This window comes from Helicoverpa zea, chromosome 28 (genome assembly GCF_022581195.2).
Source record: "Helicoverpa zea isolate HzStark_Cry1AcR chromosome 28, ilHelZeax1.1, whole genome shotgun sequence".
Lineage (NCBI taxonomy): Eukaryota > Metazoa > Arthropoda > Insecta > Lepidoptera > Noctuidae > Helicoverpa > Helicoverpa zea.
This window is the reverse complement of record NC_061479.1, coordinates 3,786,693-3,811,003: the sequence shown is the minus strand read 5'-3', so window position 1 is coordinate 3,811,003 and position 24,311 is coordinate 3,786,693. Positions and strand designations below refer to the sequence as shown.

Below are 24,311 nucleotides of genomic sequence, written 5' to 3'. Positions count from 1 at the left end.
TCCTAAAAAACATAACACGAACGGATTCATTTGCAATCATCGTATGAAAAAGGTTGTAATTGTAATGTCAAGTTTTGGTACACAGAGCGAATCAAAAAACTTGGGCTACATTTTATCCGTATGCGGTAAATAGTTCCTTCGGGATGCAGGTTAAACCACAGGGAAACAACCAGTAAATGAGTAAAGCAACATTTACTGTTTATTAAAGGGTCAAACATGACTAATTATATATTAGGAAGTAGTTTATTAAAAGTCTACCCAGTTGTTTTTAATTTAATAACGAAAGCAGAGGTCATTGAATCATACAGCTTAAAATAAGGAAAAGGTCGATATGTATATATTTTTAGTTTTTGTGTTACCTCTTTCCCGCAATCCGAATCAACGAGAACGTATTTCTCAAGCAGGAAGTATGATTCATTCTATTGGAGATTGCATTACGCCAGGATATTCTTCCTACGCTAACATTAGGTAGACTCAAAACGGAGATAAGATCATAAAAAATAATAAAAATTTCACAACAAAAGCCAACCCTGAGAGTCATGAGAAAAAAAAATATAGTCGGCCATCTTGTACGCTCACTCCCCGCCTGACAGTTGGCATAAAAACGCGCCAAACTCAAACTTTTGACTCAGTCTCGGTGCGACGTTGACGCGTACCTGTCAAAAAAAGCGCGCGAAACCAATCGATTTTTTTTAACTATTATTTTTTTTATCGATTCGGCACTCGTGAGGTGTTGTACAAAATGAAATATTTCGTCGTTTTCGCCGTTTTTGCTGTCGTCTTTGCGGCTGAAGAGCAGAAGGAGGATGAGAGGCCGAAGACTTACAAGAGGCTGATCCCGGCCGACGTGTTAAGAGGTCAGTTCCTTTAAAAAATACTGGCTGTATGTAGTGCAGAAATTGTAAAAGTAGGCTGAGTAATTTTGGAATCAGTGCCTTTTGTGATTCCGTAGATGTCAAAAATATTAAAATAACAAAATTCATGTGGTAGTTTCGTTTCAGATTGTTTATGAAAACAATATATTTTATAATACAAAAATATAGTATTTTGATATAAATTAAAACGTAGAAAAAGTACTCAAAACTACCTAAGGTTATTTTTAAACGACAAAAAAAAAACATAAATCGGTCCATATGTTTTTGAGTGCTCGGTACATAAAAAAATCGGACAAATTGAGAGAACCGCTACCTTTTTTGAAGTCGGTTAAAAATAGTCATCGTACTTTATTTTAAAATGGTTAAAATCACATATGAAAGGTGCAACAAACGTCAGTGAGTTGTTCCAAATAAATAGTAGGTAATCGAACGTTCTAGAATAGTAAAAGTGAACGCTACAGTAAACGCGTTTTAAGTAATCTGTTACAGCGATTAAGTCATTATTACCTAAATCTGTCCAATAAATTAAAGTCGGTTTCTTTTGCGATTAATTATTTCTTGTTTTTATTTACTTCACTAAATTATAAAACTATTTTTTTATTAGGTGTTTGAAATGTATTTATGATGATAATTGTGTATTGAAATGTATATTGAATTGTACCTGAAAAAAATATGTCTAGAATTACTTGTAAATTTTATTAGTTCGGTGCGTGATTAAGTTTAAGTTATGCAATAATGATAACACGGAATAACAAATTATTATTCGAAATAATGTCAATAAAAATTTATATTATTATTTTACTAATTTTAAAATAATCACTTAAGTTTATCCCAGAAAAAAAAAAAAATTTTTTTTGCAAATTGGCATGGCATATAATACAGTCGACTCTCGTTAATTCAAACCTGCGATAATTCGAACCTCTCTTTAATTCAAAGCTATCATGAGTTCCCTACAAAATCTCTTTATATTTCGAACTAAATCAATACATTTTTATGCACTTGGTAATTCAAACGAAAAAATCATTGCTATGTAACAAAACGACGCGTTATTTCGAATTCCTAGTCGTCCAACACTCGACAATTCAAAGTTGCAGAGAGAAAGGGGCGGAAAGAGTGAGGTTAGTCAGAGTCGGAGAGCATTCTGAATTCAGAGTGGCAGCAATCTGCTCTGTAGCAAACCAGTATGACGACGGGGTTGTTTCGAAAGATTACTTAATTCATATTATGAATAAGTACATGTTTGTACACAAATGTATTTTTAAACTTTTGACATTGTTATAGAATAGCAGTCAATAAATAATAATTGATCAACACTTGATAATTCGAAATTCTATTTATTTTCTCTCACAAATTTCGAACCATTTAGTATTTAAAAAACTAGATAATTCATAATATTTTTAGAGTCCCTCGAGTTTCGAATTAACGAGAGCCGACTGTAGTTTGTTTTGATAATTGCATTATATTCCTTTTAATCATAAGTATCAAAATTGTTTACCTTTAATTAACTGACTACTGAAATAAACTATAAACAGGTAGACAGTTTACGAACAATGTTTAGAACAAAGACTTATTATTTTCATAATAATTATCAATATTCCATTTGTTCATTCCATTGGTTGTCTATTGTAATCAATCTAGATCATATATTTATTTTCTCAGAGCGTTGTTATGAAAAGAATGTAAACGCGGTTTTTTCCGGTGAATAATATTTTGAAAGGATTTCAATATTTTTAAATTATTAGACATCTCGGAAATAGTGCTTAATGAAAAAAGAGATAATTCTAAATTGACCAATCAATACTTAATGCGTACATTTTATTTCAGTTTAAAATTGATCTACTGTTGACCATAGCCCAAAACAAAAGAGTGTTCAAAAATAGAAATAAAAAACAAATACTAAAAAGAACTATAACTTTAAATGTCGGTGATATTCTCTGCCATTATAAAAAAATAATTAAGTTCATTAACTAAGGAAAATTAATACTAGATATCTACTTCATAATGATAATTAATTTTCCATTTGCCAATAAAATAAATCAAAACGTAACTCAAACGTATCATATAATTATAAATATAACGTGCATTCTTTAATTAAAATAATAATGAGATTCTTTCATTAATATTACTATAATAAAGATATTTTTTTTTGTTTGTACCTCAAAGGCTTCGAAACTGCTGATCGGATTTGAAAAATTCTTTCACTTTTGAAAAGCTACACTCTTCCCGAGCAACATGAGCTATATTTAATTCCGGCACGGGAAAAAGTTCACAAGAAAACAGCTATTGGTCAAAACCAGTTATTATCATCAGCCATTGTATCGTCCCACTGCTGGGCTGCGGCCTTCTCTTACACGGAGAAGGATTGAGCATTAATCACCACGCTTGCTCAATGCGGGTTGGTGATTCAAGTACACTCAAAAATTATGGGTAACATTAAATCAATTAGGGTCTAGTGTATCAATCTCTTACAGGTAATACTTACAGGTTACATAGGTACATATATATTCAGTCTTTCAGTAATATTCCTCTAAAACAATAAATGTTCGTATTTGAAGTTGCGTGTGTATTTTAGCGTGAAAAAAGTGTCCCGATTGCGTAAAAGATGATCGTAACATCGTAACAAGTCGGTTTGGCAAGGCTGTCGGCTGTCGGAATACATAAATGGATCTTCGAGAACTTTCCGAGACAAAGACTTTTTAAGTGTTGCGATTTGACACGTAGGTACGTGTTGTTAAAGTAATCCAATTAATAATTACTGTTTATTATACTAATTATTGGATTAATTAATAATTAATACTAATTTTTGATTACTAATTATTATTGTGCACTTGGAGAGGCCTATGTCCAGCAGTGGACTGATATAGGCTGATGATGATGATGATGATGATACTGATTATTTATTTACGTTTTTTGTACACACACGATATACTTATACACAGAAACACGACAGGAAAGAAAGATTTATTCTTATTTATCTTTATTTTTTCTAATTTTCATTAAAAGATTTTAGCTACAATGAATCAATGTCGATCCTTGTGGTAAAAATATTCATGAGATATAAATAATAATTATGAAATAAATAAATAAATACAACTTTGTATGTGATTGTAAATAATTATTTTTTTTTAAACATTTTTCAACGAATTTTTACAAATGTTTTGAAAATAAAAATCTTTGTCAACCCTATTAAAGACAGTCAGTCGCAGCGAATGATTTAACAGTGAAATTGATGAAAAGACCGGCTTTTAACAAGTTTATTTTAGCATCGCGTGTAAACTGCAGTTCCTTATAAAAGTAACACTTTTTTACTATTGCCAACGCATCGGTTTGTGCGGTATTTGGCACTTTTTTCTGCAATACTGTGTATGCTGAACTTATGTCGTTATATTATAGAAGATATATAAATATAGGATAAGAGAGACTGTGCATAGAGACTAATACTTAGCAGTTAGATATTTAGATTAAGAGAAAATACATTAATACGAATTTTCTTGTGAATTAAAATGGTTATGTAAAAAGTACCTGCATCCAATCTTATTCCAATCCTTCCTTAAGAATAAATTATATTATGTGACAAAAATATTTTGGCAAAAATACAAGCTGTTGATTTGCATCCGTGCCATAGTCAAGGACGTAATTATGCTAATGATTCTCGACCCAAATCAACAAAAAAATTGGTACGTCATTTTTTTAAATTTTTTTTTTCGGAATTCCGTTAATGTCATCTAGCCGTATTTAAACTTGGCGCGTGTGTTACTGGCCTTAAAACCGTGCAGTGCCCTCACACAAACGCAAACACAAAGCATACACAACGATTATTCATAAATTTCATTCATAAAATTGGATTACTTCTGAAATACTACGACATTGCAATGACAAAAAAAGCAGTGCATATTAGCTATTTCCCGTCTACTGTAATTCCAATCGATTATTTACGTATTTTATGTCCTCCTGAAGTATGGCACAAATGCAAATCAACACCTTGTATATACGTAGGCACTTCACGTTGCAAAAGTTACGACATTTAACGGCTTAATAACCAAAATCTCCTTAATGACATAATATCAAGAACAACATTACATAACCTTAACAAAAAAGGAAACAATAAAAACCAAAAAACATAATAATATAAAAACATTAACATATATATTAACGTTACTAGGTCAAGGAAATTGAGAAAAAGATGTCAACCGAAACCGGTCTCGCAAAAACTGAAGAATAACACTTTTTGGCCGTGACATTCATTTAGATAAAACAGAAGATATTAATGTATTGAAAATTAATTAATAGGATTATTTTATGAATTAATATAAGAGTATATCTTAGACACCAATGACTGTGTTTCGGATGACACGTTAAACTGTAGGTCCTGGCTGTCGTTGAATATCCTTGACAGTCGTTACGGGTAGTCAGAAGCCAGTAAGTCTGACACCAGTCTAACCAAGGGGTATTGGATTGCCCGGGTAACTGGGTTGAGGTGGTCAGATAGGCAGTCGCTCCTTGTAAAGCACTGGTACTCAGCTGCATCTGGTTAAAATAGTTTAGTTTAGTAGGGAAAAGGCTAAGCAGATGATGATGAAAGAATTATCATAATGAACTATAAATTATATAATAGTCTGACTTAACCTTTCAGTCTGAATCGTGACTAAGAAACCAGTTAGGCAAGACTAGACTCAGATCGAATTAGAGATTAATATACAACAATCTGCTAGCTAAGGCGTGGTTGATCTAGTTTTTAAATGCCAGTTCAGAGTTCATTATGTCTAAAGGCTAGACTTGAATACACTTTAGTATAATCATCGGCACGAATCTTGAGCTCTGACCTTCACCTGCGCAGAAGTAATTTATTGGGTCCTTTTTGTGGTATGAAGTGAGCGCGGGAGCGGGCTAAAGCGGTGATTGGCCCGCAGTGCATCACGTCATAGCCGTCACTCGGGATTGGTTCTTTGCTAATAAATCACTTCTGCGCAGATGTAGGTCAGAGCTCAAGTTTCGTGCCGATAACTATATAAAGTTAGTATAGAAAAAAAAATTAAGAGGAGTAAAAGTTGTGTTGTAACATTTATGTTTCAGATATGTTTCATCAAAATAGGTTCAGATGTTTTAAAATTGGTCTTTTCTTGATCCTTCATTGCAGAAAGTTGAATGAATTGCCGCCTGCCTTTTGGAAGTGCAGGCATAATTTTGTCAAACATAATGTAATCGTTTTAATTGATCTGGGTGTGCCAACTTTATAGATATTTATCTGCAAATGGCAACTCATAATTTTTCTGATGGTTTTTTATTATGAGCATGTATGTAGATGTCTTTGCAAATATAGGCAAGACATGTTTAATTCATTAAAATACTAAAATTATAATGTATTTTGGAAAATATACACCTACTGAAAGCCAATCCCAAAATAGTTAGGAAAGGACTAGGCAGATGAACGAAAATAATATGGCTTAACAAAATAGAGTATTTTCTTATAGATTAGGATAATTATAAATTGGTCATATTAGAGATGTTCAGATTACGATGTTACCAAAATTACATTGTTTTGCAAAGAGATCTTAATCAAAGTCATGATAATATGTTATTATATACATAGCTTTCAGAGCATAACGGGTTTCTAACGTAATAATATTGTCAGTACTAACGTAATAGTTTCAAGTTGGTTAGGTATCATAATCTAGCTAGATGCTAATTAATTTTGCAAAATTCATCTTTTGTCCGTGCATCGGAGAGCACGTTAATGCCAGTCCTGCGCCTGATCTCTCTCCGGTCGTGTCGGGTTGCCATCCCATCGCGCTATGAGAGTGAAGGAACAGTGAGTGCACCTGTGTCCAAGCAAATGCTCGTGCACAGTAGTCAAGTAATCAAGTATGTTCTGTGCAGTTGGCTGATCACGATTCGAATCTCTTATTCGAATTAAGAACCTAGGTTTTTTGGTAAATCCGTTAATAATGCTCTTTTGTTTTGCTTAAAAAAGATTGATGCAACCTACTGTAAATAAATGAACATTAATTTATTTAAAATGGATGCCGTGAATAATAAAATGGTACCGACAATTTGTAGGAAGAATAATAAATCTATGCAAATGTAGTAAAATTCATGATTTAATTTCCGTTATTACCCAATGAAAGGCAATTTAGGGTTCCGTATTCAAAGGAAAAAACGGGACTCTATAAAGACTTCGCTATCCTTCTATCCGTTAGTCTGTCTGTCACAATTCAGACTGTATTTGATTAAATGGGGATAGTCCAATTGTATTTCATTCATCGTTATAGTTAGACAGTTAAAATGTTCACAGATGATGTATTTCTGTTGCCTATGTAATAACAAATACTGAAAACCAGAAACTGATTATAATTAGTTGTAGTAAGTAGGTACTAATAAACCAGAATGAAATTAATATTTTTCGGAGCATGCAACAAATATGTTTTTTTTCGTCATATCAAATTTTTCATAGTTAGTTTAGTTGTCATAATGACAGTTACAGATAACACTACCCACCCACGGAACTTCATTTGCAAATCCGACTCGCGCTTGCCAAGTTTTTCACTTAAAGTAGATTGCGTATTACAAAGGTTGAAAGGAAATGTCGTAAGCAGGATTCCCGGTGTACAATCGTAATAAGCTTTGTTGTAACTTCACGGATATTTTGTAAGGGCAGATATAGACATACAAGTTATCATACGGATATGGTAATTTCTGTGTTTAACGAGTACCTTGTAAATTATTTTGATGTTTAATTTGACAGCTGTAGTTTGATATTTTAATCTACTTCGGAAGATGAGGTTGCCAATTTAATTTACCGATAAGTTCATATTCATAGACAAGATTTTTAGTTTATATGCTTTGTTTATTGATGTGAAGTATTTTACATACTTCTGGTGTTAAAAATATGGTGATAATATCGACGTTTAGAAGAAGCCGAAAATAGATCTCAGTGGCGTGCACTTGGAGAGGCCTATGTCCAGCAGTGGACTGCGATAGGCTGATGATGATGATGATGATCGACGTTTAACTACGCCTATTTTATAACTCCTAGTAAAAGTAATTATAACTATTTTCCTGTATGAATGTCCTATAACCATTTTAAGTCATAAAAGTATTTTATTTGCGCTAAGAATCTTTGTTCAATGAAGTCTCTTAATGACTCATAAGTAATTACTTTTATTAAAGACTGGGACACTCATAAAATAATTTAAACGTGTAATAGAACCAATCATAGTAATTTGAAATCACTCTTATTATGCGGGCCTATACAAAGTTATTTAAATGAACGTGTTGGTAGAGTCATAAAAATTAAACGTCATCATCATCTGCCTAGCCTTTTCCCAACTATGTTGGGGTCGGCTTCCAGTCTTACCGGATGCAATTGAGTACCAGTGCTTTACAAGGAGCGACTACCTATTTGACCTCAACCCAGTAACCCGGGCAACCCAATACCCCTTGGTTAGACTGGTGTCAGACTTACTGGCTTCTGACTACCCGTAACGACTGCCAAAGATGTTCAATAACAGCCAATGGATTTATTGATAGTCATCAAAATTCTAAAAAATTAATCATACACTCGGGAATTAATACATGTTATTGTTTATCTATACATACATTCTTTTTCTTCGTTTATTTATTGTTATGCTTATCTATACTGATATTATAAAGTAGAAGAGATTGTTTGTTTGCTTTGACGCGCTGAGCTCAGGAATTACTGGATCGATTTGAAAAATATTTCTGTGTTAGTTAGCCCATTTCTCGATATTATGGGCTAGAGTAGTTCCCAAGGGACGCGGAAGTCGCTGGTGAAGGCTAGTACTGAATATTCTTTCAATATCATTTATTAAGTGAAAGTACAAATAAAAAGCTGAACAAATTTGTGAAAGGTAGTAGGCAAAATATTGGTAGATATCTTTAAATAAGTAGTTAGCACTTTCGCCTACAATATTTGTCTAGACAGAAAAGTTTTGAACCGCGCTTGTTAAGAAGATATTAGTACCATAACATTTTGTTATAAGTTTAAAGTCAATTTAATTTTAAATTATTATTTTTTAACCTGAAAAAATACGCAAATAGTGATGTCTTAATTAAAAACAAGACATGAAAAATCGGAATGGGGGTCAGTCGCCTCGAGGTAAGCCAGGATTTGTCAACCTGGTCTAATTTGACGGTTATTCAGATGTACCAACCTTCACTGGTGGTAACACGTCCGTACGGTAAAACTGGACCAAATCGTGTAAAATTTTTACAATCATAACAAAAAAAAAATACATGAGCCTTTTCCAAAAATATCTTCTCAATCAATTTCAAGATGGTTGCTTCACTGCTGTCAAACTTGCTTTTGCCAAATAGGACAATGACCTTACATTACAGGGTTGCCACCGCAGATAAATCAAATTATGATTTATTTATAGAATGTTTGTACATAGATAGGTCTCTTACATATAAAACATGATATTATTATAGACTTGAGCAAATCTTTGATGCAGTCAAGTACAAAATAAGGTTGAAATTGTAAAGAAATCTTACGATTTTTGATCGATAGTACATACAGTGAGCTCTCCTTTCTCCTGCCCTGTTCTCAATTTTATTTGGGGTCGGCGCAATATGTCATCCTCTTCCATTTTCCCTGTCACTCGTCATACTGACACTCACTCCCTTCCTATTCATGTACATACATTATCTAAAAAAATACCACGAAATGATAGCTTAATCTTATTACACGTCAATCCACGATTTTTAGTTTTTAAAGAATCAGTTCGCCCAGAAGCATATAACTTTTCATACAGAGATTACCATAAAGAAACAGACTTTTAAAATCGTTGACCCCAAAACTGCATGGCCATAATAAGTGGTTGTAAATGAAACACGTTTTTCTTTTTTGTAAACTTTTAAAACAAGTTGCAGGACCCCGTAACTGGTTACCGAAAATAATTTTGTTTTATGACTATAATTATTTGTAATTTCATTTCTTGAAGTACTCTTTAAAGATGTTTTTTGTTGCGGTTTTAAAGTAACTGTTGCGAGCAACCGCGTAGGTATAATATTAATATTTTTTTTTCAATATATTGGGCGTTATATCTTTAAACTTAACATACATAGATAAAAGTTTGAGCTTCTTAATGCCCATACAAAATACTATTACAATCGGCCCATCCTTTTGCAGCCAAAGTTACTGTTACAGCCTTTTTATCGTCCCACTGCTGGGCACAGGCCTCTTCTCACATGGAGAAGGATTGAGCATTAATCACCACGCTTGCTCAATGCGGGTTGGTGATTTCAGACTATAGTCCAGGTTTCCTCAAGATGTTTTCCTTCACCTTTTTATCAGCCATTGGTGTCTAAGATATACTTAGAAAGTACATACAAACTTAGAAAAGATGCATTGGTACTTGCCTGACCTGGAATCGAACCCACACCCTCATACTCGAGAGGTTGGTTCTTTACCCACTAGGCCACCACGCAGCCAAAGTTACTTAACTTTAATTCTCATTTGTTAGTTAAGATTTTAGTTGACATTTTCAGATTAACACAAAAACAAGGTCTGTTAAATTTTTACTAATTAAACCATGTTCTTCTAATTTTTAATTAGTTTCCTTGCTTGCAAAAATTATGCGATTTTACGGTGCAAATCTACATCATGGTCTCAGAAAACTCGCTTGAGACCATTTTTTTCCAAAACAAATCCGTGTAAATAAGCTTCTTTTTAATTAAAAGTCTAGAAACCAATTTAATGCATTTTACTACAGATTCGCTACAACTTAAAAAAGATACTATCAAGTCTAAATAACGAAAAAAAACGCAACGTTTTAAAACCAGTTTCACGTTTTTTTTCCGCCCGTTTTTTCAACGCTTTCCTGGAAGTGTAGCGAAATAGTGTATTTAATTATATTATTTAATTTTATTTGACTTCCTGCTGACCTTTAAAAATGTAAGAGTGGTTATACAATAAAAACAGTTGAGTGAACGATTCAAAAGTGAACGGATTTTGCCTTGGAAATATCTAGAACTGCTAGGGTTCTGATTAAGCTAAAGTTATGCATACAACTTGGTTTAACGAGGTCGCCTTACTTAAGTTATGAACATTTATCTATAATACGCAGAATCTATACAAATATATGTAATCTTGGAATGAGTATGAACGTGGACGGATATAGTGGAAGAGGACGACCAGAGAAACGATGGATGGATTGTGTGAAAGTAGATATGGTAAGAAAGAATGTTACTTGTGAGATGACGGCAGATAGACGAGTATGAACGACGAGAAAAAATGCTGCGCCAACCACAAATAAAATTGGGATAAGGGCAGGAGGATGATGATATGTAATCTTGGAAGTCGATTAAATATGAAGCCGAAGAGTTAGTGTGTTTGCTTTCTTGAACGAGCTTATCTTAGAAACTCTTGCTTCGATTTGAAAAACATGTTAGTGTTAAATGACCCATTTATCGATTCGGGGTTTAGGCTACTGGGCTACTGTTTTCCTGGATACGCGAGGGAGTATGGGACGCGAGTGTAAGAATCATTTTTTAAGTGACCACTAAGAGCAATTGTTACCACTAAAATAATTTGAATCCTTATTCTCTGCCTCGTTTGTTAGTTTTATTATGCTACGTTTTTTGACCTTACATCTAAAATTAGTCATCGTCATGACAAAATGGCATCAAGTTTTTTATTTCATGTTATTAAGTTTTTGCGAACGAGCGTGCATTTTTTTGCATCTTAATTCAATCCGAGCAAGGTTACCAAAAACAGGTTATATAATAAAGGAAATGACATTTTGATATCACATTATGTTTTTTCTTTTTTCCTCCCAAGCGGTGACAGATGTCAACCTGCTGTCAGATTTTGGAATAAAATGAATTTGTTTTCAATTTTGTATTTTTTTTGTTATAATTTTCCTTGTAAGATATATATTAAACAGTGGGTGATGAAAAATTACAGTTTTTGACGTTATTGAGATAACTAACCGTTTTCCCGCGGTATCACCCGCGTACCTTGAGATCTTCTGCGAGTAACGGGATAAAATATAGCCCATATTACTCGGGAAGAGTGTAGAATTTTTCAAAGCGGTTCAATACTTTCAGAGCCTTTAGGCGATTATCACACTGATGCAGCGTAGTGCGTGGATGCGTTTTTTTCCGTTGTATGGAAATATCTCCGTTTGTATGGAAAACACGCATAGTCCAACACACTGAAAATGCATCCACGCGCGTTCATGCGGATCACGCACATACATACGGAGAAACACGCACCCCCGCGCGTAGGTGCGGGGCGAGACGCAAGGTATGGCACACTGAATTCCGCAGTGCCGCGCGTGATTTTGAATGGGCGTGACGTGTATATTTGAAAATGGAACTCGCTGTGCGTGAATTTACAAAACGCACCTACGCGCGTGAGTGCGTGAAAAACCCGCACGATGATGCAGATCTGCACTCCCGCAGGAACGCGCGTAGGTGCGTCGACACGCAAGATGCAGCGTGATGCGGGGCAGTGTGAAGATCACCTTAGGGTACAGACAAATAAACATAAAAATAGGTAAAATAAATGAACGCATTTTTAATAAAATTCCATCTATGTTCGTCATTTCATTCTGTTTATACCATAACAAATTTCTGTCTAGACACAATAGTCTATTTACAGTCACGTTTCATCGAACATTCTGCGTACTATAGACAAGAAAACTTTCTTTTAGGAAATCAGATCTTCAATGACATTTAGTGAGCAATTGTCACGATTATTTCCTGTCTACCTTTCACCGTAAAACAGCTAGTTAAAACCGCTTGAAAAGTAAGGAAATAACCTTTTATGTAAGCAGTGGTATTGTGTGTAATCGATTCTGGAATATTCGATTTTGAATCGAAACTACAGTCACCTTTCCATGTATCGAAAATATCAGTAGTATTTGACAATCTTTAAGAGTTAGGAAATATTTCAGCCGTTATTACTAACTAGCTGTTTTCCAGCGGTTTCACTCGTGACCCGTGGGAACTACTGCCCGTACTGGGATAAAATATAGCCTATGTTTCTTGGGAAGAGTGTAGCTTTCCGACGGTAAAAGAATTGCTCAAATGGGTTCAATTGTTTCGGAGCCTTGATTATACAAACAAAAGAATGTTTCCTCTTTATTTTATTAAGTACAGATTATACATATCGGGTGTGTCGTACCTAATCACAGTAAATCCTATCATATACTTCATGATATTCTATGGCGAATTGTAAAAAAAATAACCTAATCCATTCAGTGGTTTGGCTACAGGAGTCATTTTTCGTTTTCATAATTTACAACATCATGTGTAAAGCAGAGATAAAGTTAGGAGTATCGAATGTTTTGACCACTTGACAGCTATCAGTTTTTAAGGGAGATTTTCCGTTGTTTGTAAGGACTGACTCTTATATGGTGTTCTAATTCTCGCACATTTTTATTCTATTTACTTTGTTTGAAAATGTTTATTTTTACGTATTTTATTTTTTTCTTTGTGCTAATCGACATATATTAACCATTATATTGACGTTCTTAATTGAATGTGATTAGGTACGACACACCCGATATATATTTTAGCTAGTAACTAAGATGTGCCAGTCAGATAGGTATGCAATTGTTTCGTTAATCGATACATTGATATTTTAAATAGACGACAGTAATCTGCTTTCATTTGAATTGTTCGAATAGTTTTGCGAAACGTTTTTGATTAATCGATACATCGTGATCACTGTTCAATAAATCAGTTTCTAAGAATATTAATCTTGTTTCAATTTTAATCGATGTTTTAGTTTGGAAGATTAAATCTACTACTAATACTAGGTACTTACAGACTAGTTGGTAAGTACTTAAAGAATGCAAATGAAATATTACCTTCCACTATTGTGATAAGGTTAAAAATCTAGACAGATTTAAGTAGGTTTATGTGTTCTGACAAATATAAATAAACAATGAATTTCTTAGTAAATGTTGTGGTCATACTTTGTGGTTTGGCAGCTTGAACTTAATAGCAGATGGTTTAAGTCCATATACTCAAAGTCATACTCATAGGCAAAGTCATCTCATTACATAAAATAAACTATGTCTTGTACCTACAACTTGTTTGTTTGTTTGAACGCACAACGAACAGATTTCAGGTTCATGTCATCTCTCTGTTGTCAATCCGTATTTTTCTTTACCTACCTCTGCCTCTCCGTCCATCCACATTCATACTCACCACACTCATTGTAGCATGCGCTCACATCTCATTAACTACCGCATCTCCCGAGCCTTTTCCCAACTATGTCCTAGTCGGCTTCAAGTCTAACCGGATGCAGCTGAGTGCAAATTTACACGGGCAACTCAATATCCCTCGGTAAGACTGGTTGTCAGACTTACCGGCTTCTGACTTCCCGTAAAGACTACCAAAGATGTTCAAATGACAGCCGGGACCCATAGTTTATCGTGCAATACGAAACACGGACATTGGTGTCCATGATATACTTCATCTACATTCATACTCTTTGCAGCAAGATACGACAAACTTATGCAACTGATATACATCACATATTGCACAGCGGTTCTCAAAAAAGGACACTAAAAATGTGCCTCGATTACTGACTTGCGACAGAGATTGCAAAACGCCAATCCATCGTTGGATTAACTGGTACGAACGGAGGTAGGGTTGCCAGTTTATCGAGCAAGGAATTTTGATGATGTAGTGCGAAAGTATTCTGCTTATTTTGTTTTTTTAAACTTATCATAAGCTATGCCCATTCAATGCTATATAATGCGTATTTAATTTTTTTTTAAGACAGGAGAATTAGCCTCATTTATTTCTTTGACAGCCTGATAGTTGAATAGTACGATTTATTCAGACGTTTTGAAGAAAAATCGGATCAAATATTTTAGTGCGTTAAAACAGTTTAAGTATTTTTTGGCCTGAATAAGTAAAGAAAGGTTTGGATATTAATATCTAGTTATTAGTATCGCAGTCACAGTACTACAGTGTCTCTTCAATTTAATTCGTTTATCGATATCGACAAATCTGATCCTTACAGCGACAACCCTAGTCCGGCCCACATTGCGATATCTAGATGTTTGAGTACTTTCACTTTCGCAACTCTTATTGCCTTCCGCTTGCATTAAATACTAGTTTAGCACTTTAATATCACGACTTTGATTAAAAGGGATTAGCAGATAATGTCGGGGATAATGTCGGGACACCTTTTCACACACGGTCGGTTAGCCCCACGCTAAGTTATTAATTAACTTGTGTTATGGGTGCTAACACAACTGATAAACTACATATAGCTACATATATACATATTTATAAATACATATTGTAACACCCAGACCACGACCAACAAGCATGCTCATCACACAAATGTCGATCGAACCGGGAATCGAACCCGGGACCTCAGATTCGGCAGTCCGGCTTGGTGACCTTTGCGCCACAGAGGTCGTGATGTAACAGTCTCATTTCTTCAGCATATCTGTTTCCCGCGGTTTCGTCTGGATCCCGGGGAAAATACTCCCCATACTCGGTTAAAAAGTGTTGTCACTTGGGGATAGTGTAGCTTCTCAACAGTGACAGAATTTTAAGTATAAAAGTACGTAGTAAGTAGAGGTAGACGTAATTTTTCGCGACAATAAAGTACCTATACAATAGTCATCCTATCTGACCTCCTCAACTAAGTTTCATTTGAATATTTTTGGCAGACGCTACGGGTAGTTAGAAGCCAGAAAGTCTAACAATCGATCTTAGCAAAAGGTATCTGATTGCACGGGTAACTGGGTTATAGATGCCAGATAGGCAGTCGCTCCATGTGGCACACTGGTGCTCAGCTGCATACTGTTAGACTGGAAGCCGACTCCAACATAGTTGGGTACTTACTAAAGAATACTTACTAAGTACTTACTAAAGAATGTTTCTTTATTCACTTCATTTGTAGACAAGACAAAATTAGCTAGATGACACATTGGTAAATTGACTAGACTACAAAAATGGTGACTATGCGGTACAAATGGTTCTAATAAGGAAATGCTTTATATTTGTACCTGTATACACGAAAAACGTCTATTGTTACAAAATCCACATTATTGAAATACTAGCGACAGTCAGCGGTTTCACTCGCAATCTGAATTACTTCGTGCACCCAGATTTACTCGTTGTACATTTTATGTCGGAGCGCAGATATACGCAAGACACAATTGATTTTCTTTTGTTTTATGATTAGCGATATAAAAGAGGTAAAAAGTAGCCTATAGTCTCCTTCTTTACATGGATCACTATAGCTATGAATATTTTTCTTATCATTCTAGTATATTATGAGAATTTTTATTATGATTGAATACAAAATAGTTTCCAGAAAGTTAATTTCACTGTAACGGGCACACCAATTCAAACGGAATTTGGAATACACGTAAAATAGCTAGTTAAATGCAACTGAACAGTTAAATACATGAATAGTTTAACTTTCCAACCAAACACTAGGCCACTTTATGAAAAAAACGTATTCAATACATAGTTAAGGCATTTCACACGGATATGCTTGAAGAAAAGAGCATTTATTCACTGTTCACACCGTCACAAATCGCAATTTTACGGCAACTACAGTCGCACGGTATTTTTCGACAAATTGTCGGCTTTTTTTTCGAAAATCCTACACGTATTTAGCTCAGGGTCAGTTGAAATGGGCATTCTATTGTTCACTATAAGTTAGTGAAAGGCCATGTTGCTATGTATACTCATTTGTAAGCCAATGTTACTTATCTATGTTATTATTCACTTTCTTAGGGTCGCTCTCAATATTCAATCCTTCGTTTTGCTTAATGGAGATAGGACTGTAAAATTACTTAAAATGATAATGGAGTCCACGGCCCGATTTCGGCCACGACAGCTGTTCTAATTTAAGGAGATCAGCCAGCTGCGCAGGACATATTGTAGTGCACGAGCATTTGCGCAGATACAGGTGCACTCACTAGGTATTCCTCCACTCTCGTAACCCGATGGGACGGCAATTACTATGACATTACTTACTCTCTATTTAAAAATCTGCAGACAGATAGAAAATATTGGAAATGTCCCTAAAAGTTATATATCTTGCACAACAATGACGAACTAATGAAGAAAAAACATCTTGAGGAAACCTGGACTATAAAGTTTGAAATTACCAACACGCATTGTGCAAGCGTAGTGATTAACGCTCATTCCTTCTCTGTGAGACAATAAAAATATGGATGACAACAATATGAGTCTTCGAGTGAAATCTTAGTAAACAATTCTTAGTTATTAAAACATAGTAAATAAAGAAACATTTAACAACTAGTCATAAAAGAAGAAACTTCTCTAGCACAGAGTAGCACACTACAAACTTTTTGTCGGCTGATAGTTTGTTTGGGCTCATAAATCAGTATGAAGATGGTAGTACGCACATTACAAAGATCAGGTATTTAGCCGGTATCAGACCGACTAAAAACTTTGATTGGAATCAAGAGCTAAAAAAATGTTGCCAACCATCGGGGCAACTGTCGGCCGACTGTTTAGTCTACGGTCTGCGGGTATTCTAAATTGTAGAAAGTTCCCTTTTACCTACAAATAGACGTTTCGAGAACAATATTTGTTGTTTAATATGTAATCAGTTACGTATGTGGCGTGTGGATAGTCAATATTTTTTTAAGTAGGCATTATGTCATGATGATTATGTGTAGTCAAATATTAGTTTCCTTAACTTGAACTAGTGTAGGTATATCAATTTTTTTTAATGTAAATTCTTTTTATTTTTTTTCTTTATGAAAATGTTCACTGCTGATGTCATCTTTAAATATCTATGGAAGAAAGTTAAAGTTAAAATTACTGACATATCAGTCAGTATAAATAAAATATACACAAAAGGCCTGATTCCAAAAAAATCAATCTTCAGGCTCAATTATCTCAAAAATCTGTTACTGTTACAGCCTTTTTATCGTCCCACTGCTGGGCAAAAAACTGCAAAAATAAACTCGAAAAAAAAAAATACCAACTTGAAAAAAAATGCCTCAAACTCGAAAAAAAATGCCTCAACCTTTTCTCTTCCTTCCAGACTTCCCCGGAATGTGCTTCGCGTCGACCCGCTGCGCCACCGTGGAGCCTGGCAACTCCTGGGACCTGTCACCCTTCTGCGGCCGCAGCACCTGCGTGGTCAGCGAGGACACGCCTCCCAGGCTCTTGGAGTTGGTGGAGGACTGTGGCCCTCTGCCGTTGGCTAACCCCAAGTGCAAACTTGACACTGGTAAGTGGTTCATACTTTTAATTGCTTTTTTGTAAAGTGTGATGTTTGGGGAGGGAAAGGCAGATCAAACAAAAGAAAGATGGATTGCTTTACATCACATTCACACACACATGATAGGAAAGAATGGAGGCATACCTATAGGTACAATCCTTTTGGGATCTGCTCTAATAGGACGACAAGCAGCAATACAGGCCTTGCATTGTTCAAGAGGCAGGGTACTACTTTTCTTTGTACAATATAGTAAACAGATACAAAGTGAATAATACAGTACAATATTGTCTCCTTGATTGTGGTAATAAAAAATATCATAAAAGAAGACTATCTATCTCACAAACATTCCAAGGGAACTCTATGGCAAAAAAGACAAAATCACTCCTCTATTTACAACCCATTATTATTAATTCAAATAAAAATATTATTAATTCAAAACATGTACACTATAATTTATATTAAAAGTCTTTATTACAACAAATTAAATACGTTTTTCCTTTCCATTTACAGACGCCACCAACAAGACGGCTCCCTTCCCTGGCTGCTGTCCAATCTTCACTTGCGAAGACGGTGTCAAGTTGGAGTACCCTGAACTCCCCACTCCTGCCCCAGAAGCCGAGAAGAAAGAGGAAGAAAAGAAGGCTTAAGAACTCAAAAAGGGGGGCATTTTACAACATCAGCCAACAGCCTAAAGATGAAGAGCGATTGGTCGAAAATCGCGTGATAATCTGCAAGACAGAATCTCATTGGCTGATGAATTGTCGTATCGTAAAATGCCCGGGGTGTAGAAATTGGTCTCAAAATATTCCTTAATTATACCAAATTTTTTATTTTACTGTTCTGTTTGACTGCTGAAAATTTGACCTCGGATTCTGTGGATTTATTTATCAGATTTTCTATAAAAAAATGATATTGTGAGCTAGAATTAAATTGGTCATTCAGAACATATTTTCGTGGTTTAAATAACGTTTTTGGTGTGACTGAGTCACAAAAGAGTTCAAAAGTAGATTTCTATTTCCTGTTCTTTATTAACTTTACAAATGAATCAAACAACAGTGGGTTTAGTCATCGAGTGACAATAGAAAGTTTGTTGACACAAAAATGTATGGAACGCTGCTTGTGATTCTGCGCCGTTTGGACAGAAATACAAAACAATAAATTAAAAAAAATATATTGAAAAAAGTTTGTAACTTTTTTTGTATTTTTTTTCCAACGGTGCGTTTTGTTTTTAGAAGTTATCGGCTTTTTTACTTGAATACCTAACTAATTATAATGTTTTGTGATATTGATAACATTAATATAAATAGAAAAGTTATTCAATAAAAAAATACAAAATTTCTACGTTGTTGTTTTTTTGCGTACTTGTCTTTCATTTAGTAATTTATCCTTCATCAATATTATACAATCAACACTGAATGGATTATCACGTGCTTTTTAGTCCCCTATAAATATAAGGTATATAACAACAGCTTTCAACAGAACTCTATTGTTGACTGTACTTAAGTGTTTTTTTATTCTCGTCATACCAATTTGCTGATTCGACTCAAAAAAATACAAACGTTATGATGTTCTATGATATGAGACATATTGTACTAGTTGGCTTAAATAGTTTCTATAAATAAATACCCCCACTAATTAACTCAATATTTTATTCGGGAATAATGAATTTAATTACAATTAATAAATACACAATACATTAATGATTGTCAACACTTTTTAATACGTGTATAATATAATAAATTTAATGAACCGTACACCTAAAAACCTTAATTAACATGAAAACACTAAAAAATCATAAACAACAATGACACCTATGCTATGCAGTAAAAAAAAAAATAAGAAAAAAAAATTAAAAAATGATTTCGAAGCGAATACATTCTTATTTTTTAAACATAACAGTCTATAAATATGTTTGTAACTTCTTTATCTAATCTAACACTGATATCTTAACGTTACATGATATTACATATTACATTTTAAAACGTTTTTTTAACTATACGATAAAATATAATCAACTATATTTTTAAAATCACATTTTTCCTAATTTTATAACATTTATATTGCACAAAATAGACACAGATCGCGACTTAGTTACACCGTTTGAGCCGAACTTTTTTTAAATAAACTTCAAGCGATCACGACAAAATGGCGGATGACAGAAGCACTAAATATTACACATTTTGCAATATAACTCATTATTTCTGCCACAATACTATGTTATTTGCGTTTACATGGTAACATTCAAATATATTAATGTTATATGATTAAAAATAAATGCGTTAATCACCATTTTTAGTGATTATTTCTACAAAACATCAAAAAGTACGTTCAAATTGAAAAAAATACGTCAATTTCACGTCTCAATTTGCAAAAAATAATTTCCAAGATGTATTTAAGGAAATAAATGTTAACCAACGTGAAGTAGTTTACTAAGAATAAATATTTAACTAAAAAATAATTATTAAGTGCGCAGTGTTAAATCTATATAGATTTTTTCGAAAATATATATCCTTGAAGGCTTTGAAAATAAAAATGTTTGATATGTCATAATTGTACATCACAATGATTTTGGAATCGAAAAGCTTAGAGATAGGCAAAATAGGACAGTTGTTTGACTTATAAAATATATTATATATACGTTAGTTTTATAATATCAAGAAATTTCATAATAAGAATTAGATTTAAGTATATATATAGAGGAAGTAAGAATAATATTTTTTAGATGACAATTTACCAAGCCAAACAACTGTCCAATTTTTCAATAATAAAATAATATCGCTGTTTTTGATGAAAAAATATTTTTCTCATAATTATTTAGAGTTGAAAAATATTCTGTTATAATTTATACAACAGTAAAAAATATTGATTAAGCAAAAAGAGGTAGTAATCGGAAGATGCAAAAATACACTTTTTTATTGAATATTTTAGGTATATAAGTATTTAATGAGATACGCTTTTTAATAGCTCAAACTTTGCATGACGACAATCAATTTTTTTTTCCTATTTTATGTACATTTATTAGAATAATTCCTCTCATTTTGACCTTTCTTTTATACTTACAATATTTTTTTTATTTTAACTTCCCTACCAATACCTGGATATGCTTTTGTTTTCAAAATTACTGAATTCAAAATGAAATCGTTGTACTTATTTTTGAGAATTTTCGATAGTTGAAGATTCGATTTTTAAAAAATAATTTTAGTTGGATTGCGGGGTAACTACGCAACAAGACATCATCTGTCAAATTAGATTCTATATACTCCTAATTTTGGCAGTTGAATAATAAACATTGCTTGGTTGAAAGTTTCAGTGAGGCCACGTCTGCCCAGGCAGAAAAGGCAGCTTGCTTAGTGCCTAGCCTCTAGGCACTAGAGTCTAACAAGTCATCACACGCCTTGCTATAACACGTTTCCAGGTGAGTCCCAAACGAATATGGATCGGTCACATACATTTAAGAATGTTCCTTCTTACTAAGGTACTCTTTAGGTGACTTGCTAGACTCTAAGCAAGTCGCCTGCTTGTGAGGACGTGGCCTTAGGTAAACATCAAAACGCCATGTAGATTTCACTTCTAGAATTCTAGAATTGGTATAGGTATGACATAGGTTATCCGTCTTCTTTTTCACTAATTACCCCGCTATTTGAACCAAGCACTAAGTGCTTTTTTATGAGAAGTTATGTAAAAAAGAAAACCTTTTTTAGGATTATGTGGTCACCTAATTATAAATAAAGCGTTTTAGCGTTTTAGGAAAATTAACACAATATACAAAATAGCTTAGCAAAAATAAATTGAAAAAGCGCTTCTGAGGTTTTTTTCACCTCATTAAAAATACACATTTATATTCGCATAAACACGAGAGTAAAAAATATAGATCTCAGCTATTTTACTAAAATTTCAACAAACCGGTTTTTATGATTATTTTTTTTCTATTGTTTTTCTTTTACTGGCACATTAATTCAAGTATATCTATTTACTTGAGGATATTGAAAGTGTATGTAGTCATGTTTCTAGTTCCAATTATTATCCTAGGTCAGTTACAGCGATACTTATTTCGTAAGGCTCTGAAACGGCAAATTCCTAACACATTTACTTAAGGAACCAGTTATTTTTACCAACTCTACTGATGCAACTGCCTATTTACAAGTAAAAACGACTAATATAGTCTTTCCTTTATTTTTAAGTATCGGTATAACTAACCATATTCATGATTTTTTACTCTAAAACTATCAATTACATCTTAAATTATTATTTTCTCGACATTTTTTCCACTAAAATCGGTTTTTGAAGCTCAGTTAGAGGATTTTTTGAAGTAAAATTGGGTAAAAGTTTTTTTTTTGTATATTATTTGCTTTTTTTTAAACAGATGTCGTTTCTTGCAACTAATTAATATGAACATTGAACTGTCTAACACCTATAACAACAAGCTACGAGGTACACCTATATATAGCTAATATCTATAAAACTTTTATAAATGTATACAATATTTTGGATTCTGATGATTATTTTTTTTATTTTAATTTCTCAATACGTTTTAACATCAATTCAAACTACTTTTATGGAATGTAAGCTTTAACATGTAACAACAAGCATTTTGATACTATTTTTTATCATTATATTTTTTAATATCATATATATAAATATATATATTTAACAAAAAAGTTTGCTACCTAACATATTAAGCTGTCCAAAGTTGCTGGATGATTTTCAAAGAACGGCTTGCAACAACTCTTATTCACATTAAAATCTCACCTAAAATTGACCAGCCTCATACATTTGCAACTCTTCCTTAATTTTTAACAATTAATTTAGAATCTGTACTCAGTATAATAAGCATTTTTAATACAGAAAGCAAACGTTTGACACTTTTTTCTCAAAAATCTCATTTGATGGTTTTTTTTCAATGTTAACAATTTGGCAGTTTGGTATTTTTTTCTATACACTCTGATGATTTCGATTTTGAAAAAAATGTTTTAGTAAATGATGTTATTTTTTCTTTTTGAAAAATGTTTTTTATTGACTCGTAATTGAGCAATCCAAAAGTAAATTGAAAAAGTTTAGACATCAATTATTTGGTTAATTTATTAATCAATTTAATTACTTATGTTCAATTAAAAACAAAAAATACCCTTCTTCACAGTCGGGTAAATATAATTCAAACGCAAAAATCTACTCTTCTTTGTGCGATGTGAATCCGACTTTTCATAATAATTACTACATTTTTAACAATTATTTTATAATTCTAACAATATTTTTATTATTAAAATTCTTAACATTCATCATTAACCATTACTTATTAAGTAAAACGTCAATATAGCTTGAAGATTCAAAACTTATTTTGAAATGCTGTGTCATGAAATATATATAAAAAAAGAAATTGAAATAGGAAAAAGGCAGTAATAACATTAAGAAAATTGAATAAAAAATACACTAAATCAATAATTTTGTGAATATTTATGGATTTAAATGGATTCTACAGATAAGTTTTAAAACATGCAAAAAAAAAAACTGTAGGTATCTAAAAAAATAATATTGCATGAACAGCATTCCAAAATAGTTGTTGTAGGAAAGTTAATGTTCAACACTTGATTTTTCTTTCTTTAGAAATATCACCAATTTTAGGTTTTTAAGACTTTTTAACGTTTTTTTTTTTCTTTAACGATAGTCAAGATTCGAGAAGTAGCGTGTGCTTAGATGAAGGCGAAAAATAGTAAATCAATATAATTTTTTTAAATACATAAAACTTACAGCGATACTTGAAAATCAACATTTAAATACATAACTGCGTAAATTCACTACAGAAAAGAGTTAAAAAAATGAAACGACTTTATTTAATAAAAATGTAAGCCGAAAAAGGAAAAAAAAATGAAAACATTATTAAAAAATCTTTAAAAAATGCCGCACAACGCCAATACAAGGACAGCTCAGAGAGATTGGTGTGCCATTAAATTTTTGTTAACCGTTCAGTCTTATGACGTTTTTTGTGTTTTTTTTTTTAATTTATTTATTATTTGTTTTTGTTGTTCGTTCACTCGGGCTTGAGGCGATGCCATTGGACGATCGTCTGTCGCGGTTTCGTTATCATGTCTTGCCAGTGTTTCGTTTCTGTTGCGCCGGAGCCGTTTTTACCTGAAAAAATAAATGAAAAAATATATTACTTTATATGCTTTATATGTGTTACTAAATCTTTTACATCAAAGTTGTCTTCAGCGTCGGCCTGCTAGCAAAACTTA

The 24,311-nt window shown here is 33.1% G+C and overlaps 2 protein-coding genes across 4 annotated transcripts in view; one reads left to right on the top strand and one right to left on the bottom strand.

Moving 5' to 3' along the window:
* The first annotated feature begins 653 nt into the window (after positions 1–653).
* On the top strand, positions 654–19,720 carry LOC124643717. The gene is made up of 3 exons (XM_047182765.1): positions 654–857; positions 17,902–18,090; positions 18,592–19,720. Exons 1-3 carry the CDS (start codon positions 743–745, stop codon positions 18,726–18,728), a joined length of 441 nt encoding a protein of 146 aa, XP_047038721.1. The 5' UTR covers positions 654–742; the 3' UTR covers positions 18,729–19,720.
* The window catches only part of LOC124643716 (synaptotagmin-7), a 649,264-nt gene continuing 644,669 nt past the window's right edge, over positions 19,717–24,311 (bottom strand). For all 3 annotated transcript variants that reach the window (XM_047182763.1, XM_047182762.1, XM_047182764.1), the window contains one exon: positions 19,717–24,207. In XM_047182763.1, coding sequence (XP_047038719.1) covers positions 24,107–24,207 — 101 coding nt within the window. In that variant the 3' untranslated portion in view covers positions 19,717–24,106. The remainder of the gene's footprint in view (positions 24,208–24,311) is intronic.